Source organism: Camelus bactrianus, chromosome 17, assembly GCF_048773025.1.
Source record: "Camelus bactrianus isolate YW-2024 breed Bactrian camel chromosome 17, ASM4877302v1, whole genome shotgun sequence".
In the NCBI taxonomy this organism is placed as follows: Eukaryota; Metazoa; Chordata; class Mammalia; order Artiodactyla; family Camelidae; genus Camelus; species Camelus bactrianus.
This window is the reverse complement of record NC_133555.1, coordinates 42,305,211-42,324,569: the sequence shown is the minus strand read 5'-3', so window position 1 is coordinate 42,324,569 and position 19,359 is coordinate 42,305,211. Positions and strand designations below refer to the sequence as shown.

The 19,359-nt window shown below is 50.3% G+C and overlaps 1 protein-coding gene across 1 annotated transcript in view; it reads left to right on the top strand.

Moving 5' to 3' along the window:
• Positions 1-19,359, top strand: part of ITGA9 (integrin subunit alpha 9) — a 314,996-nt gene that overhangs the window by 23,235 nt on the left and 272,402 nt on the right. The window contains exons 4-5 of the mRNA XM_074345242.1: positions 1,750-1,873; positions 14,669-14,736. Coding sequence (XP_074201343.1) covers positions 1,750-1,873; positions 14,669-14,736 — 192 coding nt within the window. The remainder of the gene's footprint in view (positions 1-1,749; positions 1,874-14,668; positions 14,737-19,359) is intronic.

Sequence of the window (19,359 nt, the reverse complement as noted above, 5' to 3'; positions counted from 1 at the left end):
AGGTTGCTCTGGTCTCTGTTCCTGCTTCTAGCTCCCAGAACTGCCCTCCCTCCCTGGGTCTCCTGACAGGTTTGACCCCAGTTCTGGGAGACCGCTGTCCAGAGCTGACCAGAGGGTTGGTCTGTCTCCAACGGCCTCACCTCCCCACTCATGCCGAGCTCTCGCCACCCCAGGGCCCCTCCCAGCTGCTCCCTCACTTTCTTCAGGTCTCTGCTCTGATATCACCTCCTCAGGGTGGAATTCCCTGACCAGCCTGTCAAACCCAGCCACTTCCTGGTCCATGGGACTGTCCTGATGAGGTGGAAATGTTCTCTGTCTTGCTAGGGCCTTGGCTACAGGAGTGTACGTGTTTGTCAGAGCTCATTAGATGGTACTCTTGAGATCGGTGCATTTTTCTGTATGTAAATTCACTTCAAAAAATATCAATAAACATTTACTTTTAGTTAATGATATAGTCAAATATCAGTCATTTTATAGGGTTCAAGCTAATATTTTGCCTTGAACCTGAAAAGAAGCTCCAGAAGGTGCCGCTCAGACCAGTAGCCTCGGCTCCCCTGGGTGCTTGTTAGAAATTCAAATTCTCAGGGCTCTCTAGACTGGCCAAGCCAGATCTTGGGATGGGGCCCATTGGTCTGTGATTTAGTAAGGCTTTCAGGTGGTTCTCAAGCGTCTCAGGTTTGATGGAGGCCCACGGCTATTCTGGTGGGTGAGCAGGTGGTTCCATGAAGGTCTGGGTCTGTTGTGGGCAGAGGAGCAGCCTTGTCCCTGGCTGTTTCTCAGCATGTTCTCCATCACATGGACCCAGGACTGTTCACTGCTATATCCTTGGTGCCCAACACAGAGCCCGGGACCCAGTAAATACACGATGGATGAATGAATTAACAACTGCCCACAAGGAGCATGCATCCTGGCCCGAGGGCCCTGAGGCAGATGTTGGGTACTTGTCTTGTTCTTTACCTGGTTTCCTGTTCCTTCCGTCTCTCCCCACACCTGGTGGGTCCCTGGGCCCATCAGCTGTACCTCTAGCTTACATTCTGAGGCCACCCCCTTCTCTCATCTCCACTGCCCCCGACCTGGTCCAGACAGTAGCATCTCCCACCTGGATGTTCACCTCCATCCTCACCCGCCTGCAGTCTCCATGAGGCAGCGCGGTTCTTTCCAAATTGAATCAGACCGTGCCACCCGCAAGACTCTCCACCAGCTTCTCATCACACACCCACTGAAGTCACGGTCATCCCCAAGGGGCTGGGCCCCTCACCCCCTTTGACCTCAACTCTCTCCCATCACAGTCACTTTAGACCTGCCCTACGGGCCTCCTTTCTTTCTCTTGGACCTCTGAGCCTCCTTCTCCTTTGCCCCTGATATCCTGTCCTGGAACACATCCCTCTGGGCCCGGTGTGGTTAGCTCTTTCTCATCCTTTAGGTGAAAACCATCCTTTCCCCTCCCAGATTCTCCGTGCCCTAATGCAATGTCTCTCCTTCCCAGTACTTGCTACAGTGCTCATTTGTGTACATGTGTGTTTATTGTCTGGCTTCTCCCTGCTGCCCCCGAGGGGTACCTCCCAGGCTTTTGGGGTCTGCTGACACCCAGCCTAGCACCTGATCCCGGTGTGGACGGGTTAGAGAGAAGATGGCTTCCTGGCCCCTCTGCTCCTCTCTCCTCCGACGGAACCATCCAGTACTGCTGGGCTCTGCTTTGCGATCTCCTGGGCCTGACTTTGCTCCTCTGAACCTCTCTCTGCCCTCTAGGCCTGTGCCCACCGCTGGAAGAACATCTACTACGAGACGGACCACATCCTGCCCCACGGCTTCTGCTACATCATTCCGTCCAACCTCCAGGCCAAAGGCAGGACGCTGATCCCTTGCTATGAAGGTGAGCACTGATTCATTCTCCCTCTCCCCCGACCCACATCACACCCTAAATAGCCCCTGCCCATCTCCATATCACCAAACATTTCCCCCAGCTTCCCACACTCAACAGGAGGGCTGCACCGTGTCCCCAGGTGGCCTCTGGGTGCCCCAGGCTCTGCTCAGGTAATGAGGAACATGAGAAGGGACAGCGTTTCCAGGCCTTGCCCAGCCTTGCCCATCGGTGCCACAGAGTTCCTGGCACTCACCAAGCTTTATGAAGCCTCAAACTGAAACACACCAGCTTCTTGGTTTCCTGGCACTGCCAGATGCTGTGCAGCCTTGGGAAACTTGCTTTCCCTCTCTGAGCCTCAGTTTCCTTCCCTGAAAATTCGGAGGTGGGCTCAGATGGTCTCCACGGTCCTAAGCAGCTCCCAGATGGTCATAAGGCTCTGGAGACAGCTCCTGGCCATGCTCGTGAACAGATGTCCTGGGGCAAGGGGAGGAGAAGGCCCAGAGTTCAGTCACTATGTCACACCCGATGTCTGAGTTTCCTCCTGATCAGGTCTGTGCACCGTGGTGGGGGGTCTGAGCATTGGGTGCACCCTCAGCACGATTTTGAGAACTCCTCACCCAGGGCACTTGGGGTTTGGGAGGGAAAGTGTTTTCTCAGCCTTCCTGCTTGGAATCTTCAGATGCCTGGGCTGAGGCCCATCCAGCCCCTCATTGCTTAGCTCAGTTGAATTCGAGCTTTAAGGATTCAGTGTCATTTTCTTCAGTGTTACAGCTTGTACTCTCAGGGTTTCCTAAGCCTAATTCAGATGAACGAAGTGCTGGGCTGTTTATGTTCTAATTCGCCCCCTAATTTATTTGGACAGACGTATCCATGAGCCCACGTCCACCTTTCCCGTGGGCCTTCCTGGCTTTTCCCTTGTTTCAAATTTTGCAGCCACCAGAGAGGGCTCTGAGCAATGCTGTCGGGACACATGCATTTCTCTGCCTCACGGACGACCCTCCAGGGCCCATGAGGGTACTCAGGTGGCCTCAGCAGGGTGTTTGATGAAATGGCCCCACAGAAGTGGCTGGGTTCCTGCAGGGAGCATGCACAGACCCTCTCCCATCAGAGGAGAGCCTTCTTTTCTCCCACGTCAGCCTCTGATCAGCTCTGGCAGGACCCAGTGGGGCAAGTGAACTCTGGCCCTGTTTATCTTGCCCTGATCAGAAGGAAAACTGCTTTGGAAAAATAGCTAATAATGTAATCAGTCAAGAGGGGGGTGGGGTGGGTTGTGTCCACACACAGATAAGGGGCCAGGACTGGGTCTTGCTCCCTTTTTTTCCAGGAGGAAAGAGGAAAAGGCCCTGGAATGGCTCTCTGGGTAGCACCTCAGGCTGAGGAAAAGTGAGAGGGTCTAATGGAGGGATGGAGACAGTGGGGGTCAAACCCAGCTAGTTGTGCAACAGGACAACACTCTGGTTTTCCCAGAAGATGCTTGTGAAATAGGGCCACATTATCGTCCCTGGCGATGGCCCTGTTGACCGCCGTAAGCATCAGAAAGCCAAAGGACAGCCCTGGGGAGAGGGAGCCAGGGCCGCGTGTCCTGTGCCTGGAGCTGCCGTGACCCAGACTTTTAGAGTGTCTGTCATCAGGCAGCTGGGGGGATCAGCTGTAGACTAGGGTTAGCCTGAGGATTTGTTATGTTCTTTCCTTTAATCTTAACAAAACCCTGTAAACAAGGCATCTTTCTTGGTGTGGGTTTAAATGCAGGTAGTTTGTTTTGGAAGTTATTCCAGAAGACACCAGCAGGGGAGTGGGAAAGTAAGAAAGGAGAGGGATGTGTCCCCCCACGAGTTACCACCCTGGGCAGCTGGGGTGCAGTCTCTGGGCAGCTCTGGGCTGGCATAGGACACACCCCAGAGTGATTCCGCCTGAGGACTGAGGGGGCCGGCTCTGTATCCCGCCAGGACACGAGTGTGGGCAGGGAAGCCCCCCCCTCCCCCCCAGGAAGAGAGATGCAAGAGCTGGCAGGTGGCAATCTGGCCATGCCTTGGAAATGGTAAGGGCCGAGGGGGCCTGGGGGCCCCTCGGTGGACTTCTGTGTTGCCTTTCTCCTGTTACCGATGAGGACGCTGAGACCCGGTGTTTAATTGCCAAAGGTCACTCAAACAGCAAGTGGTAGATAAGGGTAGGTTTTGAATTTTGCATCCATCTAACCTCGGCAAATTACTTTGTTCCCTGGTGGTTAGTGGTGATTTCTGTTTGTGTTTTGGAGTTTCTGCTGTAAATGAGAAATAGGAGCCAGCCATCAACCCTCACAAAACAGGAGAGGGTGACTGAACTACCCCAGAGGTGTAATCACGAGGGGAGAGGCGTGTGAACGTTTTGGGAGTCAAGGTCCTCGAAGCACCTGCCTGTCTTCCCCTTCTTTGCTGGTGGCCCTGACCCGACCTTGGCAGGAACATGGAAGCCTGTGTGAGCCAAGGAGGGCAGCACAGGGCCAGCGACAGGTTGACTTCACGTCTGCCCCACGTGTCCCTCATTCACAGTAGAGTGTGCACTCTGGGCCTGGGCCTTAAGAGGCCTTGTAGGTTTCCCCCCAACTCCTCTGGATGCTTCAGATGATCGCCAGGACTGCATCCCCCGTAGCTCACTGGTCCCAGAAGAGAGACATGTGGAGTAGACCTGAAGCCCAAACCTGAAGCCAGAGCCCAGCTGATGTCTAGACGTACATGTAAGAAATAAATGTCTGTCACTGTTTGCTAAGGGGATTTCATGGTTGTTACATAGTAATAGCTGACTGACACAGACTGCCCCAGGAACCCAAATTCCTCATACAACAGTGGCTGTGGGATGGGCCCGGGCCTTTAGATTCACTCTTTCCTCTGGTTGTTTTTCGACATAATGATGGCCAAATGGAGCTGCAAGGAAAGTAGCAAAATGGTTGTGCCTTGCCCCACCCTGCTTCCCCAGGGGCACACACTAGTGTGTCCTAACTCATTTGTTGCCCAGGGAGGAGTATGGGGTGGGGCTGGGGCGGGGAGTCTGGGGTATAAGAGCAGCCCCGTAGGACAGTGGGGGACTGAACAGAACGTTTCTATAGTTCTTGGTCCTGTAAGAGGCGAGGGGTGGCAGTCACTTAGATTTCTCTAAAAGACTGGACTGACAGGGTCGGTGACCAGTTAGGGCCCTTGCCTGTGCTCTGGCTTTGGCATCTCCACCTCCCTGCTTTGTGGTCTACACTGAACCCACTGAGGCTCTTAGACACCCATTATTTTCTCTTCATGTGGAAAAGCTCAGTATTGTGAGCTATCATTTCCAGGTGGGGGATGACGTCGTGGTCAGGCACAAGGAAAGTACTCTGGAGCTTGACAGGGCCTCTCAGAGATCACCCAGACCGGCCCCTTTGTCTTTACAGCAGTTCAGAGATGTGGCGTGGCTTCTCAGGCCAAGTTCTAATTTCCATTCTTTTATTCACATGTCGCACAAGAAGAGACAAAGTAGGGTGGTGGCTAAGAGCACACCTCTGGGCCCAGACCACTAGGGCTCTGCCTCTTGTTTATGGCATGGCTTCGGATACGTTCCTTGTGCTGAACCTGCCTCAAGGGGCTGAGAGGAGGATTCAGTGAGTTAAAGCCTGTAAGTTCTTAGAGCCGTGCTCAGCATCATACGTGTGTGTGTGTGTGTGTGTGTGTGTGTGTATGTGTATGTGTATGTATGGGTGTGTGTGTATGGGTGTGTGTGTATAAAATACTACAGTTGGCCTTCTTCGGCTAAGGATATGGAGACCAACTGTGTTGCCATTTTACACAAGGGACTTGAGCACCTGCAGGTCTTGGTATCCGCAGAGGGGTCCTGGACCAACTCCATCACGGATGTGAGGGGAGACTGCATACGCTAAGCGTAGTTAGGCTAATATCCCATATTCTGTGCTACTGTACTCTCTGCTGAGCACGTGTTTGTTAATGACTATTGGGTGACTAATTTGTTCACCAGGAATAGAGTCCACTCCTCTTTATTAAGTAACTGTTAGATGCTGTGCTAAGTGCCTGATGGATAGAAGCCAAGAAGTTCCCGATCCACGGGGGAAAACAGAGAGGGCAAGTGCTGTTTCAGAAGTGGCAGAGCTGAGAGGGGAGAGGCTCCCAGGCCCGTGTCTGGGGCTGGGTGCCTCTCCCAGGGCCCCAGCTGCATCCACGTGCGAGGTGGCATTAAGGCAGGTTAGTCTCATTTCACAACTGGAAAAACAGAGACTCACTTAAAGTCTGCAGCCCGTTGAGGCCTGTGGAAGAGAGGAATGGTGGGAATTGGTGTTGATCGTGGCTGTGGGTGATGGGCACGTCCTGGGACTAGTGGGAAGGCCCCAGGACGAGGTAGAGGCTTGGTGTGGCCCCCATCTTCCATGTTTCCACCTCTGTGGCCTTGGACCTGTGGCTGGACCGTCAGTGGGAATGGACGCGGTGATGCCTCTGTTGTGTTGGCATCTGAGGGTTATTGTGGGAAGCTCATGAGAAAATGCAGGTGCGAGTGCTCAGAAAGACCACACACTGTTCTCTCGCTGTGGCCTGACGGTGGGTCTCCTTGAGGGCCCAGCTTGCTCTCTCCAGGATGCTGCTTTGATTGAGGGAAGCCTCCAAGTGTGTGGGCACCTGTCCAAAATGTCTCAGACTTTCGAATTCTTAGAAAAAATTGGTCTTTGGGTTTGGCGCAAGGACATTTCTTCTCGTGACTTTTCAGGTGTTTCCTGTTTATGGTTGGGTGGGAAATGCTATTGGGAGATCCCATTTGGAACCAGGAAATGTAGACGGAATGGGAAACAAAGATGAATTGAGGACGCAAAGTAAGATAAACGGATGGAGCATACCCTTACGTCCAGCCGTTTATGTTTGATACGGGAGCATCCTTGTGACTACCCTATGGTGTTGGCTTTTATCAGAATGTGGGGGAAAACACGTGGGGGTAACTCTTGGTACGTCAAAGAGCACGCACCATAAGACATGAGTTACCATTGAGCAAGTCATGGTATTTTAGGACTCCCCGAAGTTAAGTCAGTGCACTGATTAAACCAAGCACAGAGATGTCTTTCGTCCTCTGCCCTTGAGTCCACGCAGGCAAGAAGCCAGAGGTTGGCAGGAGGGGGCTATAAACAGGTCATCGTTTTATTCTCACTAATACTAAATAATCTGGGAGCAGCTCAGCTAAATTAACAAAAAGTGTTCCAAAGAAAACACTGACACAGAAATGCACTTAGAGTGCTCTTGTCTGTTAGACCTGACTTCAGACTCTGGCTTCACCACTCGCTCATTCCCGTGATTGCGCCCATAGCCCCTGCTTTCCGAGTGGGTGACTTCCGGCAAACCCGCTAGAACCTCAGTGCCCTCCTGTAATGTGGGGAGATCATCTCCTGCTTCAGAGTTGTTTGTGGTACATTATGTGCCTGACACAGTTCCTGGCTCAGAGTGAACACTCAGTAATCGGGAATTTTGTAATTACCTTTTAAGTACTAACACGGTGTTGTTAAACTTTCTTGTAAGGTGTCCCACAGATCCTGCTTTAATGAACAGATCATGGAGCATGAAAAGCTGGGTTATTACTAAAATGATTTCAAGGCTCCTTGAAAAGAAGATCATTTTTAAAATACCTTTGCAGGTCATTTTTGCACAGTTTATTTGCTTGGAAGGTCTCCTCTTTTTATCGGTGACCTAAAGTTTAATACATGCCATGTGTAAGTGTTCTCAAGTTTGGAATTGTCGGGGTCTTAATTTATCAAATGGGGCTGTGCTTTAAAGTTGTCCCATTAATTGCACAGGTTTCTGTACAATTTTCTTTTGTTGTCTGGAGGTGGCCAGACCTTTTATTTCCAATGGCTTTTGCATTTCTCAAGGCCAAGATCCTTTCTATAGAAGGAAATAGATCCCCCGTTCAGATGGAAGGATTCTTTCTCCCTCTTCTGATGTTGAAGGCTGGGCTCCACGGGGGATACAAATCAATCAAGATCCATTTACAAATGAGAAGCTATTGAGGTTTTCTTTTGTTGTGTTTCTGTTTTGGGGAGAACCATAAAAGGGTAAATTGATCCACTTGAGAATTCAAGAACAAGCTCCATAAATTTTTATTAAATAAAGAACTCTACATTTACATAGGACTTTATGGTTTCCAAAGAGCTTTCATAAACATTATCTCATTTAAGTAAATAGAGCAAATTAAAAAAAAAAAAAAACAACAGTTGCAGTTCTGTATTATGGCCAGTTAATGCAGAGAGGGACCTTGAGATGGGGGAGCTGGAGGGTGGCTGGAGGGGGCAGCCAGGGCCAGAGGAGAAGGCCAAGTCTCTGGCAGTGGCTCTTGGGGGTCAGAGAGCCCCATCAAGCTCATCCTTGGGTGCCAAGAATTCTTATCTTGGGCACAAATACATTCTACACTTTAAACATGTTTCCATACATTGCATGGAATTATTGATGTCTTAAACTGGGTCATCTAGTAGTTTCCTTAGGGATATTCAAATTTTATGAACCTTCTCTTTTAAATTGCACATCTGTGTGATGGATGTCGTAGGTGTTGTTTCTTTCATTGAAACTAACAGATTCAGGTTCACCTGACATTTACCAAGACCTGCTGGGTTCCAGGTGTTGTGCTGGGTACACCTTACCATTTATGGTCTTAGTGAGTAATCACATCGTTTTTCTGGGGTGGGTAAATATTCTTATCCCCATTGTATAGATGAGAAAACTGAGCCTTAGGGAGATGAACGAAGGTCACAGACTTACTTGACAGAGAAAGGATTGTTTCAGAGAATTGAACCACTTTAGATACCACATCAGTGGAATCGTACAGCCTTTGCCCCTTTGTGTCTAACTTACTTTGCTTAACGTGATATTTTCAAGATTCATCCATGCTGTAGCATGTGTCAGAACGTCCTTCCTTTTTATTAAAAAAATTTGGGGGGGGCCAGCAGCAGGGAGGTAATTAGGTTTATTTATTTATTTATAATTTTTAGTGGAGGTACTGGGGATTGAACCCAAAACCTCATGCATGCTAAGCACACAGTCTACCACTAAGCCATATCCTGCCCCTAAAACTTCCTTTTTAAGGCTGAATAGTACTCCATTGTCTGTATATACCACCTGTTGTTTATCCATTCATCCATCCTTGGAAACCTTTTTTTTTTTCATTAGAGGATGAGAATGTTATCACTGGAAATGTGCTCTGTGAAGCATGATGGTGTGGCTGAAACAGGTTGCAAGTCAGGAGCCCTGCTCTTGAATCCTGACTCAGGCTAAATAGCTGTGTGGCTTTAAATAAGCCAAGTGTGCTCTCTGAGTAGCAGTGACTTCCTCTGTAAAATGAATGAATAGGGTTAGAATTATCTCTAATTCTCTGAAGATCTTTCCCCCTCTTAAAGCCTCTTCCTCTCACGTAATTGTAAGTTTCTGGCTTCATGCAGCTTTCCTTTAATGCTCACCTTTGATAGCTTCATCGCCAATTATTTTGATAAAATGTTCTCCCTTGCTCATTAAGCTAGCTATTTAGATCATTCCCCCCAACCCCATTTATACTGTGGTTCTTGTAGCTGAGGGTAGTTTTGTCCTCTCTTCAGTTTTGTATGTTTAAATGCTGTTTTGATTACTAGCGATCTGTCTGCCCGAGTTCCTTGTCCTCTGAGTTGTTTAATTATCAGTATTCACTTAGAAATCAAGCAGAAATTCCAGAACTAAGACTGGAGAACTGTTTTTTTCCCTCTGATACTTGATTTCATGGCTAAGTTAAGGAACTATGGAAAAATAATTTTGAAATTGAGGTGTTAAAAAGACTGGCTTTGAAAGATGAAACTTCCCCAGATGGATAAAAGGAAGAGAGCTTAGTAGGGAGAACATATGTTACACTGTATATAAATCTTGATCTGTCCAGGGGTTGGTTTTATCCCACCCGTGTTTTGGGGAGAGTACGGAAAGTAATCCCACCTAATTTAATTCTTGAATGAATCAAATTCGTTAGTGTAAGCTCCATGCATTGAGTTGTAGGTTGTGAACATTTTAGAAACCAGTATTTTTTCCTCTCTGAATTGCCTGCTGTTTAGACAGGGTTTAGTAAAACCAGCAGCTAAACCAAGGGAAATACTACCATTTTTAGACTGGAGGAGCCACACAACTTCATGAATCAAAGTGTGTGACGCAGGCCACATAATTCAGACTCACCTGCAGCAGGAAGACAGAGCTTCCCAACCTGTTTCCAGCTCCTCTAAGTGATTTCCAGGCCCCCTCTTTCAACCTCATCTTGCTTCCCTGGTTCAGTTCCCCCACGTTCAACAGAGTCAGGTTTGTTACAGCATCTGTGAGCTGCCAAGCCTGATTCTTCCTTGCTGCTTCAGAATGGATAAAGATTTTGTTCCAGAGCAGAGAGGGAGGGAGCTGGTGTGTTGCAGTCTGCTCCGCCCTGCCACGTCCTGGGGGCATTTGGAGGTGAGTGGACATGCCTGGGAGCAGCTGGCTGCAGGGCCAGAGCCTTTGTGTGTGCAGGAGGGGTTCTTCCTGGAACACAGGAGCCTGGAGGCTTGATCCCTCCACCCTGCACTTCCTGGACTTCTCAGTGGAGGGGAGGTGGATAACCCCGGGGCCTTTCTTGGGGATGCTGGGTGGGTCGGGGGGACAGCCCACTTCCCTTCTCAGAGCTCTGTGGTGGAGGCTCTCCTGCCTTCTTCCATGTAGGCAAACAAAACTGAGCGTTTTAGCATATGGCTCTGGTAGACGGCCCTATAAGAAGAAAGGCCTGTGTTTGAAAACTGGCTGAGAGAGAAACTTCAACCTGCCTTATTTATATATATATAAATATATTTTAGTATATTTTATTTATATGTTATATATTTATATTCTGCTTATACATTATATATATATATATTCTATTTATACAAAATATATATGTTTTTTTCTTTTTTTGCAGAAGGAATCAGGTTAAAATAACAGTGGTATTCTTAACTCATGGAAATTGCTATTCTTAACTCATGGTAATAGCAGTCAGAAGAGTGAAAACGCCAGAAGCGTGCTGTAGTCCAGGGTCCTATGTGACTGGCAGGTATCTCTGGAGAAGCCCACCATAGCCCAGGCCTGGGCTCTAAGGGTCACCCCTGCACCCTGAGGTGCCTGTTTACCTGTTGTGTGGCCCTGTTGACTATACACATGCTTTCTTAGGTCGCTTCTCACTTAATCAGGATTTTTCACTGTCCAATGGGCCAGCACAGTGTGGGTGTTTCTTGTTTGTTTTCTCTACTGGAAAGGGGCAGGCGGGGCACAGACCCTGGGCGTGGTGGCTGTGCTCCCACAGTGGTGCTGCGTGGTTGCTGAGAACAGCTTCAGAGTGTTTCGCGAAGGCTGCTCGTGTCCCTTTGTCAGAGGAGTCTGGCTTTTAGATGAAGAGCGCTTTGTGCCAGGAGGGCTGGTCTTGGACGGAGGCTCGGTGTCTCCGGCGTGGGCTGTCCTGTCTGTGTCCTTAGATCTTTGAGGACTGTCTGTGAAGGGTCACGCCAGGGCGTGGGCCAGCGTTGAAGAACTGGATGTGAATATTCTGTCCAGCTCTACCTGGGGCCCACGAAGAGCCAGAATTGCCCAAGGTGGAATCAGCCAACCCAGGTTTGGAAAGCCCAGAAAAATCTGTCCTGTGCATCCTGGCCCTGCTACAGTCACACCCCTTGCCATCCTTAGGCCCCTGGTTGGAGAAGCAGGATTCCTGGTACCCAGAATACAGCTCCTCTTCCAGCAAGGCTGGGGTGGAGGTCAGGGAGCCTGATGGGCTGGAAGACAGAGACAGGGCTGGGAGATTGGGAGGCACAAAGGTCCGAGGCAAGCACGTTGGGAAGTTCAGGAGCTTAGCGGCTGAAGGACTGTGTCTGATGGTCTTGGGTCTCCACCCGGGCTGGTGTCTGAGTGCGGGCAGCAGTGGGTACGCTCTCCGTCTGCGCAGCGTCATCACACACTGCACCTGGTGCAGGGCTGGTGTCGGGGGCACTGGGATGGGTGACCTCACATCTGTGTTGAGTAAACTGTGTGATGAACAAACACTTTCTGAGATGGGGAGAGGGCATCACTTACCTATACCTGCCAGGTCACCTGGGTGGAGAAACTGAGGCGGGTTCTAGAAGGCTGTGGCATGTGAAGACGTCTGATCCGGTCACACCGGTGGCAACTCTAGCCTTCCTAGAGTTGCCACAACTGCCCCCCAAAGTGTGTGTGGTGGGATGGGTTGGGGACGGGGCACTGGATCCTGTCGCAAGTTGAAGGGGTTAATCATGGAGTCACAGAGGATTCTGGAAGGTCAGAACACAGCCTGCCCCCAAATCAGGAGTCATGGGTACTGGTCAGGAGCCCCTCATGGTTTGATTCCTTGCTCTTGAGCATCCTGGGAAGGCAGGTGGAGACCCTGGGGTTTCAGGGAAGTCAGAGACAGTGTGAGCAGCCTGCTTGCTGTGTATCTCTGGCCCACAGTGCTCTCTTCCAGCTCGGGAGCTGGCCGGGGCTGGCCTTGGAATGGTGCTATGGTGCTGTGGTGCTGGCTGAGGTGGGGGTGCTGACAGAGGGCTTCCCCTGCGGGCCTTTTGCGGGAGTGGCGAGCTCCCGGCTCCGAGGATGGCTGTGGCCGCCACAGGCACCCCGGGGCCTGCTCCTGGCTCAGAGCTCGCCAGCAGTTTGGGGATGAGCTGGAGAAAGACAGGTTTTCCTATCTGTTTTTGGAGTCCCTTTTGCAAAGGAGACCTTGAGACTCTTCTTTACGTGTTTGTTGTTTTTAATTAATTTTTTTAAATAGCAGTGCTGGGGATGGAACCCAGGACCTCGTGCATGCTGAGCACGTGCTCTGCCACTGAGCTGTACCCTCTCCCTGAGTCTGTTGTCTTTAAAAGATGGAAGATTCCCACGTAATTCCTATTCATGTCCTAAATTTATGAGACTGAACTCATTCATGCTGTACTGTAGTTTCCTTCAGCTCTTGGGGCCTGAGTTTCCTTCATACATTTCATTCATTCAAGACTTACAATGGGGTGTTTACCCCGGAGTCAGTGGGTGGAAATGCTTTTTGCCAGACCTTCCACATTTAATGTAACTGTTCCAATGGGAACGTTTTGATTCTTCTTGCCATTGTGCTATTTAGTATAGACTTTATTATTTTTATCATTTCTTGCCATCATACAATTTGACGCAGGAGCTCTTATGACTTTGTATAAGCCCCGCTCCCGGCCCAAGTGCAAGATTTTGCAGAGAAGTATCATGTTCCGTTGTCGCTGGGTTTCTTTCTGGTAGGCCCGTGAGTTCTCTTTGTTATAACAGGACAACGCAGGAGGAACTGATTTAGCCCTCCCCTGGAAAAGGAGTAACCCCATTGACATTCTGTTGTAATTTAGCAGTTGGTTAATGGCCACTTACTGGAAAATGTTACCAGGCTCTGCGGTGAGTGTTGTTAGAAACTGAATTACTCTGTGTATTCCCCTAGGGTCCGCTCCCCCCTCCGCCCCCGCTTCTCCTCCAGGACACACTCTGGGCCACAGGAAGTGGCGCTGTGTTGCAATCACAGCTTCATTGTTCCTTTATATTATTTATTTTGTGTTTCAGAATTGAGTATATTGCGTTTAATGGGGCCAGAGACTTGTCAAGAGCCCAGGGGGTGACATGGCAGTCACTGGGTTATTTTATGGGGTAGCCCTGACCTGAAGGTGCCCAGGGACAGCCATGAGCTGGTGTCCAACAGTGTCAGTTTCACATGTCATTAGAGTCACTGAAAATGCACATCTCTCCATCTCTGTGTTTACTGGTGTTATTATTTCAAATAGTTGTTCACCTCCTAGGTTTTATATAGTCACTCACTTTGCAAAACCTTTGATGGGCCACAGAGGCAAAAGAATGAATTTCTGAGCCTGCTGAACTTGGATAGAATTCTGGCTTTGTCATGTGCTAGCTGTGTGACCTTGGACGATTCACTTAACCTCTCTGAGCCTCAGGAGTTTTACGTGTTGACAAATGGCAACACGGGCTCCCAGGGGTGAGGGATTGATGAAATGGTGAGTGGGCATGGTTGCCACAGTGCCCGGAATGCATTGAACTTAAAATGCCAACCTAAAAATGAGACAGCAGCCACCGAATGCCCCATTGCGTTGAGTTGGCACGTTGGGAACTGAGGGGATGAATGGTGGAGGAAGAAAACTTATCCATTTGTTTTCTTTTGACCTGGAGAGATCTCATTTTCTCCTTCCACACGAGGAAGACAGAGGTGTCAGTGCCAGTATCGCATCGTGTGCTGGGGCCTGTCTGGTGGAGCACCCCCCCACCCCCGCTTCCGTTTTCCTGCAGCCCCGGGGCTCCAAGGGCTGGTTTCTGGTTGCACGGTAGAGAATGCATTGCCTCTAGCTGCATGGAGTGTCTTTTGGGGAGGCTTGGTCGTCTTCCAGGGGACTCCACACTGGGCTGGCCACATCAGTCCGTCTCTGGGGCATGTTTTCAGCCCCTTCTTCATACTGGGGCTCCCCGTCCTTTCTGCAGTGAATGAAATAATTGTCACCAGCCTCCCACTTAATTACCATGGTTTGCTGCTCTTCTTTCCCCACATGCCCAGAGGAAGTCCACCAGGGCACTTGGCAGCCTCTCTACCTGATGGCACTGGAGCCTGGATTTTTGAGGTCGGGTGGATTCCTGAGACTTTCCTTCTGCGCCCCAGTCTGGACGGCGTCCCTGGGCCGGGCCCGCAGCCGCACCCGGGGACGTGGCCAGCACGCTCGGCCGCTCCACACACGACTGGCACACACTGACACGGCTGTGGTTTCTTCTCTTCCCTTCCCTCCCCCTCTAGAGTATAAGAAGAAGTACGGAGAAGAGCACGGCTCCTGCCAGGCGGGGATAGCAGGCGTCTTCACCGAGGTGGGTGTCACCGTTGGGCCCTTTCTTCTCTCGTTGGTGCTCATTTCCTTGCTGATGGTGACTGGGGAGCCCTTACAGGCACGTCTTCTGATGCCCCCACATACCTGAATGGGGAGTGGATTCTGGTCCTCACATCCAGGGAAGGATGTTGAAACTGTGGGGTCACCTGCTGGCCAGAGACCGCTGGGCAGAGGGGATGGGCTGGCTCTTTCGGAGGGAACCCCTTTTGGGACCATTTCTCCAGGAGTCAGCTTGACTCTGAGGCCGGTGGAAGGAAGTGATTAAAGAGGCGGAGCAAGTGAGACAGTGCTCAGGGGAGTTTGTGTCTCCGTGCTGGCAGGCGTGGAGATACGTTAGGCGTCTGAGCATCACCTCCGAGCATGCCTTCTCCTTATGGTGGAGAGACTTGATTTTATGCACGACTCCATCCATCCCCCTTCCCAGATTCTGAAGGACCGTGGACTTGAATGCTTATGTACCTATGCAGTTGGACCATGACCTGTGGCCAGTGGCACATTTTTAGGGACTGTTTTCTCATGGGATTCTTCCCCACTGTAAGTTTACCCTTCCTATCAACTCCCTGTTTCTCAAACACTTTTTTGATTTTATGTCATGTGCAAAGTTCCATGCCTTGCTCTGTAAGTGGCCCCATCATCCATCTAGCTGCTCAGGCCAAAACAGAAAGGTCATTTTTACTTTACCTCTAATTCTGGTGTTTTAACCTCCAAAGCATATCCCGAATATGACAGCTGTAATCACCGCCATCATCACCCCACTGGAAGAGCCACTGTTACTGCCTGGAGATACACTGGCCCTGTGTCCATTCTTTCTTTTATTGTAGTAAAATTCACATATGAAGTTCACCATTTTAACCATTTTGAAGCAAACAAGTCAGTGGTATTTGGTACATTCACAGTGTCGTGCAGTCATCACCTGCCTCTAGTGTCAGGACATATTCATCACCTCAAGCAGCATCCTTTCTCAGCCTTCACCCTGTGTCATCTGCACACCAGCCTGAGGAATCTTTAAGGGTCAAACATTGTCATTCTGACTGCGTGGCTTCCCATCACCTGGTAGATTAAAGTCCATACTGTGTCTTGGCCCAAGCGTGTGACTTTCTCCTTCACTTGCTCCAGGACAGCCCAGAGCTGCAGGAGGGGACGAGACAGGGAGGGAGAGAAAGGGCCTATGGCACCACTGGTTTTGGTTGCTCCTGGAACAGCCTAGACCGTCACCAGCAGCTTCATAACAGAGGTCCCCACGGGTGACATTTGGTGCACAAATGCATACTGCTTTAGATGAGACTCATAGAGGAATCCCTCAGTCGAAAGCTGTCCAAACTTTGAATTTTGACACATGCTGGCCAATTGCACTCCAGAAATGGTTACCAGTCAGCAGCCCCCCTGGCTGTGTGTCATTGTCTGTCCCAGCACCCTCTCACCAGCACTTAAAATTTTTGTCTTAAAAAAAGAGAAAGATCTCATATTGTTTTAATGGCCCTTTACCTAATTATTAGTGCTGTTCAGTCTCCTCTTCAAGTATTGGCCATTTGTATTTATTTTTCTGGAAATTGCTCATTTATGTTGTTAATCTACTGTTGTTATTTTTTAAATTGTTATACTGACTTCCAGGAACTTGTATGTTCAACACTAATCTCTTATCTCTTGTATGTTTCACCAGTTTTTTTTTCCCCACCAGTTTTTACTTTTTTTAAAAGTTTGTTGATGGTGTCTTTACTGACATCAAACATTCCTATGTAGTCAAATCTATCAGTCTTTTCCTTTTTGGATTCTAGACCTCTCTCTTAGGAAGGTCCTCCCCATCCTAAGAATATGAAATAGCCACCTATGTTTAGTTCTGCTACTTTTATAATGAGGAGTATATTTTTAATCCATCTTGGATTTATGTTTGCAAATGTTGTATGATGGAGGTGAGCGGCACTGTTTTCCTAAATGTATAGTTGATTGTTCTGATACTGGTGTGTTAAACGTTTTCCTGTCCCCATTGATTTGAAATACCATCCTGCCATAGGCCACGTTTGGTCATCTTCCACCTCCATAAGCATTTAGATTGTGTACGTTCTGTGGCTCCTGTTCCTCCCGGGAGGTCTAGTACGTTGTGACTCAGCCCAGGAGGCAGCTGGGAACCATTGTAAGTTCACACGCAGGTGACAGACACAGCCGTGGCAGTGCTCTGAGAGAAGCTGGGCTGGTGTGCCTGGGCGTTTGGAAGCAGGAGAGCCTGGAGGGTGGGCAGGTAGAGGCTGTGATGTGGTCCAGCCACAAAATGACAGGACAGGCTAGCGGGATGCTTTAGGAATAAAAATGATGGGGGGAGTCTGAGAGGATGATGGCAGGATCAGTGGGCTGGGTGGCCAGGGGACTGTAGAGTAGAGGAAGGAGGTTTTGTGCCAGGATTCTGGGGAATGGGGTACCCGTGGAAAGGCCGCTGCCTGTGGAAGAATCCCCTGGAAGAGGTCAGCCGATGGGTCTGCCTTAGACGCGTGCAGTGTGAGCTCATGGCATGGGGTTCTCACATACATGTTTTAGGAACCCAGCCTCAATTTGGCCAGTGCCGGCAAGTCTCTGGCTGGACTAGGTGTGTTCTGCATGGGGCCGGGATTGGGGGTGGGTGGATAGAAGCCTCCTTTAGATAATGGGGGGAGAAACTGAGTTCACTGCAGAAATGAGAACTTATCAGAGGTATCGAGGGAGAGCTGAGGACGAGGAAGAGTTCCCGGGGAGGAGGTGTGTCCAGCCAGCCAGTCGGGGGAGACGAGGGCCTTGGGGCTGGGTGGGAGGGGGGCCTGGCTGGAGGAGCGGGAAGGGCAGGGGTGTGGAGTGCAGGGGGGTGGCGGTGGCAGTGACCGACCTGGCCACGCTGTCTCCTGGCCTCTCTGGGCTTTGGCCTCTGCCTCAGTTCCCAGGCTTCTGGCCTCCCTAAACCGGAGGTCTTTGAACTCGCTGCCTCCTTCATTTCTGGAACTTCAGCTGTTGGAGGCCAAGCAGGAAATGTGGTTAAAGGGGTCAGGCAGCACTGGGTGCCCCTCTTCTGCCTCCCGCTGACCTTGTCACTTGGGCTTGCCTTTGCTGTGAGCTCGGCTGTCCCTGCACAGGGCAGGCAGCTGCCTCCCAAGCTGGCTGTGCTCCTGTGGCCGCCTGGTCATGGCCATGTTGTTCCAGAATACTCTGGCCCAGGGTGCCTGCTTGACCTGAAGGTCAGTGACCGTGGGGTTATCAGAGCTGTTTGAGTCATGGACACCACATGAATTTCAGCCCAGCGTTGAGGACAAGGGAGAACTTTCCGGGAACTTGATTTATTTCTGTAGCCTAGGACAATAGAGGTAGATCCTTCTAAGCATCCAGGGAAGGCCTGGCCCAACCTTGCCAGCGTCGGGGCAGCCCCTTGGCAGCCTGCGGACGTCTGGGTGGAAATCTGTTGGGCACAGACTTCTGTCACAGATCCCAGGACTCTTTTGCCCCGCAGCTTGTGCTGACTTGCAGGGCACAGAGAAAAGCCCATGGCTGCTCTCAGGAAACCCCAGTTACCCGTGTACCTCAGGAGGTTATGCATGTTGGGGAAAGGGCCACACTGGTTTTTGACGGGATTCCGCCCACATGATTTAGGCAGTGGTGGCCCTGGGCTTTTGGAGAAGCTTGCACTTCTGCTTGTTAATTTGCATTGGCTGTTCCTGGGTGGTGGGGAGCCCAGCATTGATCACGTTTTCCAGCGCTTGTGGACAGCAGTGAAATGACCCAGGCTGCACACACCTCGCATGGAAAAAGCCAAATAGGAGGGAGTTCCAAGAAGGTGCTGTTCCCCTGCCCCCAGCCCTAAGGGTCTCAGGCCGGGCCTCTGTTTATCTATTTTGAACTGCAGGGAGAAGGAAGCATGTGCCCTAAGAGGTGAGGGGGAGAAACCCCAAAGCTGTTGGCTTTAAAGGTTTTGAGGAGAGCGATGACCCTGTCTTACCATCTTTGTAATGTTTGAGAGAGGAGGGATATGTGAGACGTATGTTTCTCAACCTTTACCTAAGTCATGAGGAAGCAGCAGGTCCACTGCCTGGTGTCCTGAAGGACCTCACAGGCCGCTGCGATGCTCAGAGCCTTGGCCCAGGAAGGGCTGCCGGTGGAGGAAGCTCTACGCTATGTGTGCAGCTGACACTGAGGAGAGCGCTCCTTATGTCCTTCTGTGACCTTCATGTTTAGGCACTGATGACAGATTCCTTTCTGAGCTCGAGGCCAGGGAAGAAGTCTGTGCTCGGTGATCATTGGTCTTTCTCACTCCCCGTCTAGAACTAGCACGGTTCCTTGCATAGAGTAGATCAGTGTAAGGGGAGTGAGTGTGTGAATGCCCTGCCCATGTTTTTCCCTGTGATGTGTCCTGAGTGCAGAAAATGATACATTTTTATAAAACAGTGAGAAACCTCCACCAGTACCTGGTTTCTCATCAGTGGCATCCTCAGAGGTGGACGGGATCTCAGAACCTTAAAGCGACATGCTTCTCAGCATCATTCGTGGTCCATACCTTCCTGAATAACCAAGAGCAACCCCTTCAGGCAGGAGTCTGGTGGCTTTTCTTCCATCCATGCTCACCCTCCTCTTGGTTAAGGTTCTTCTGCGG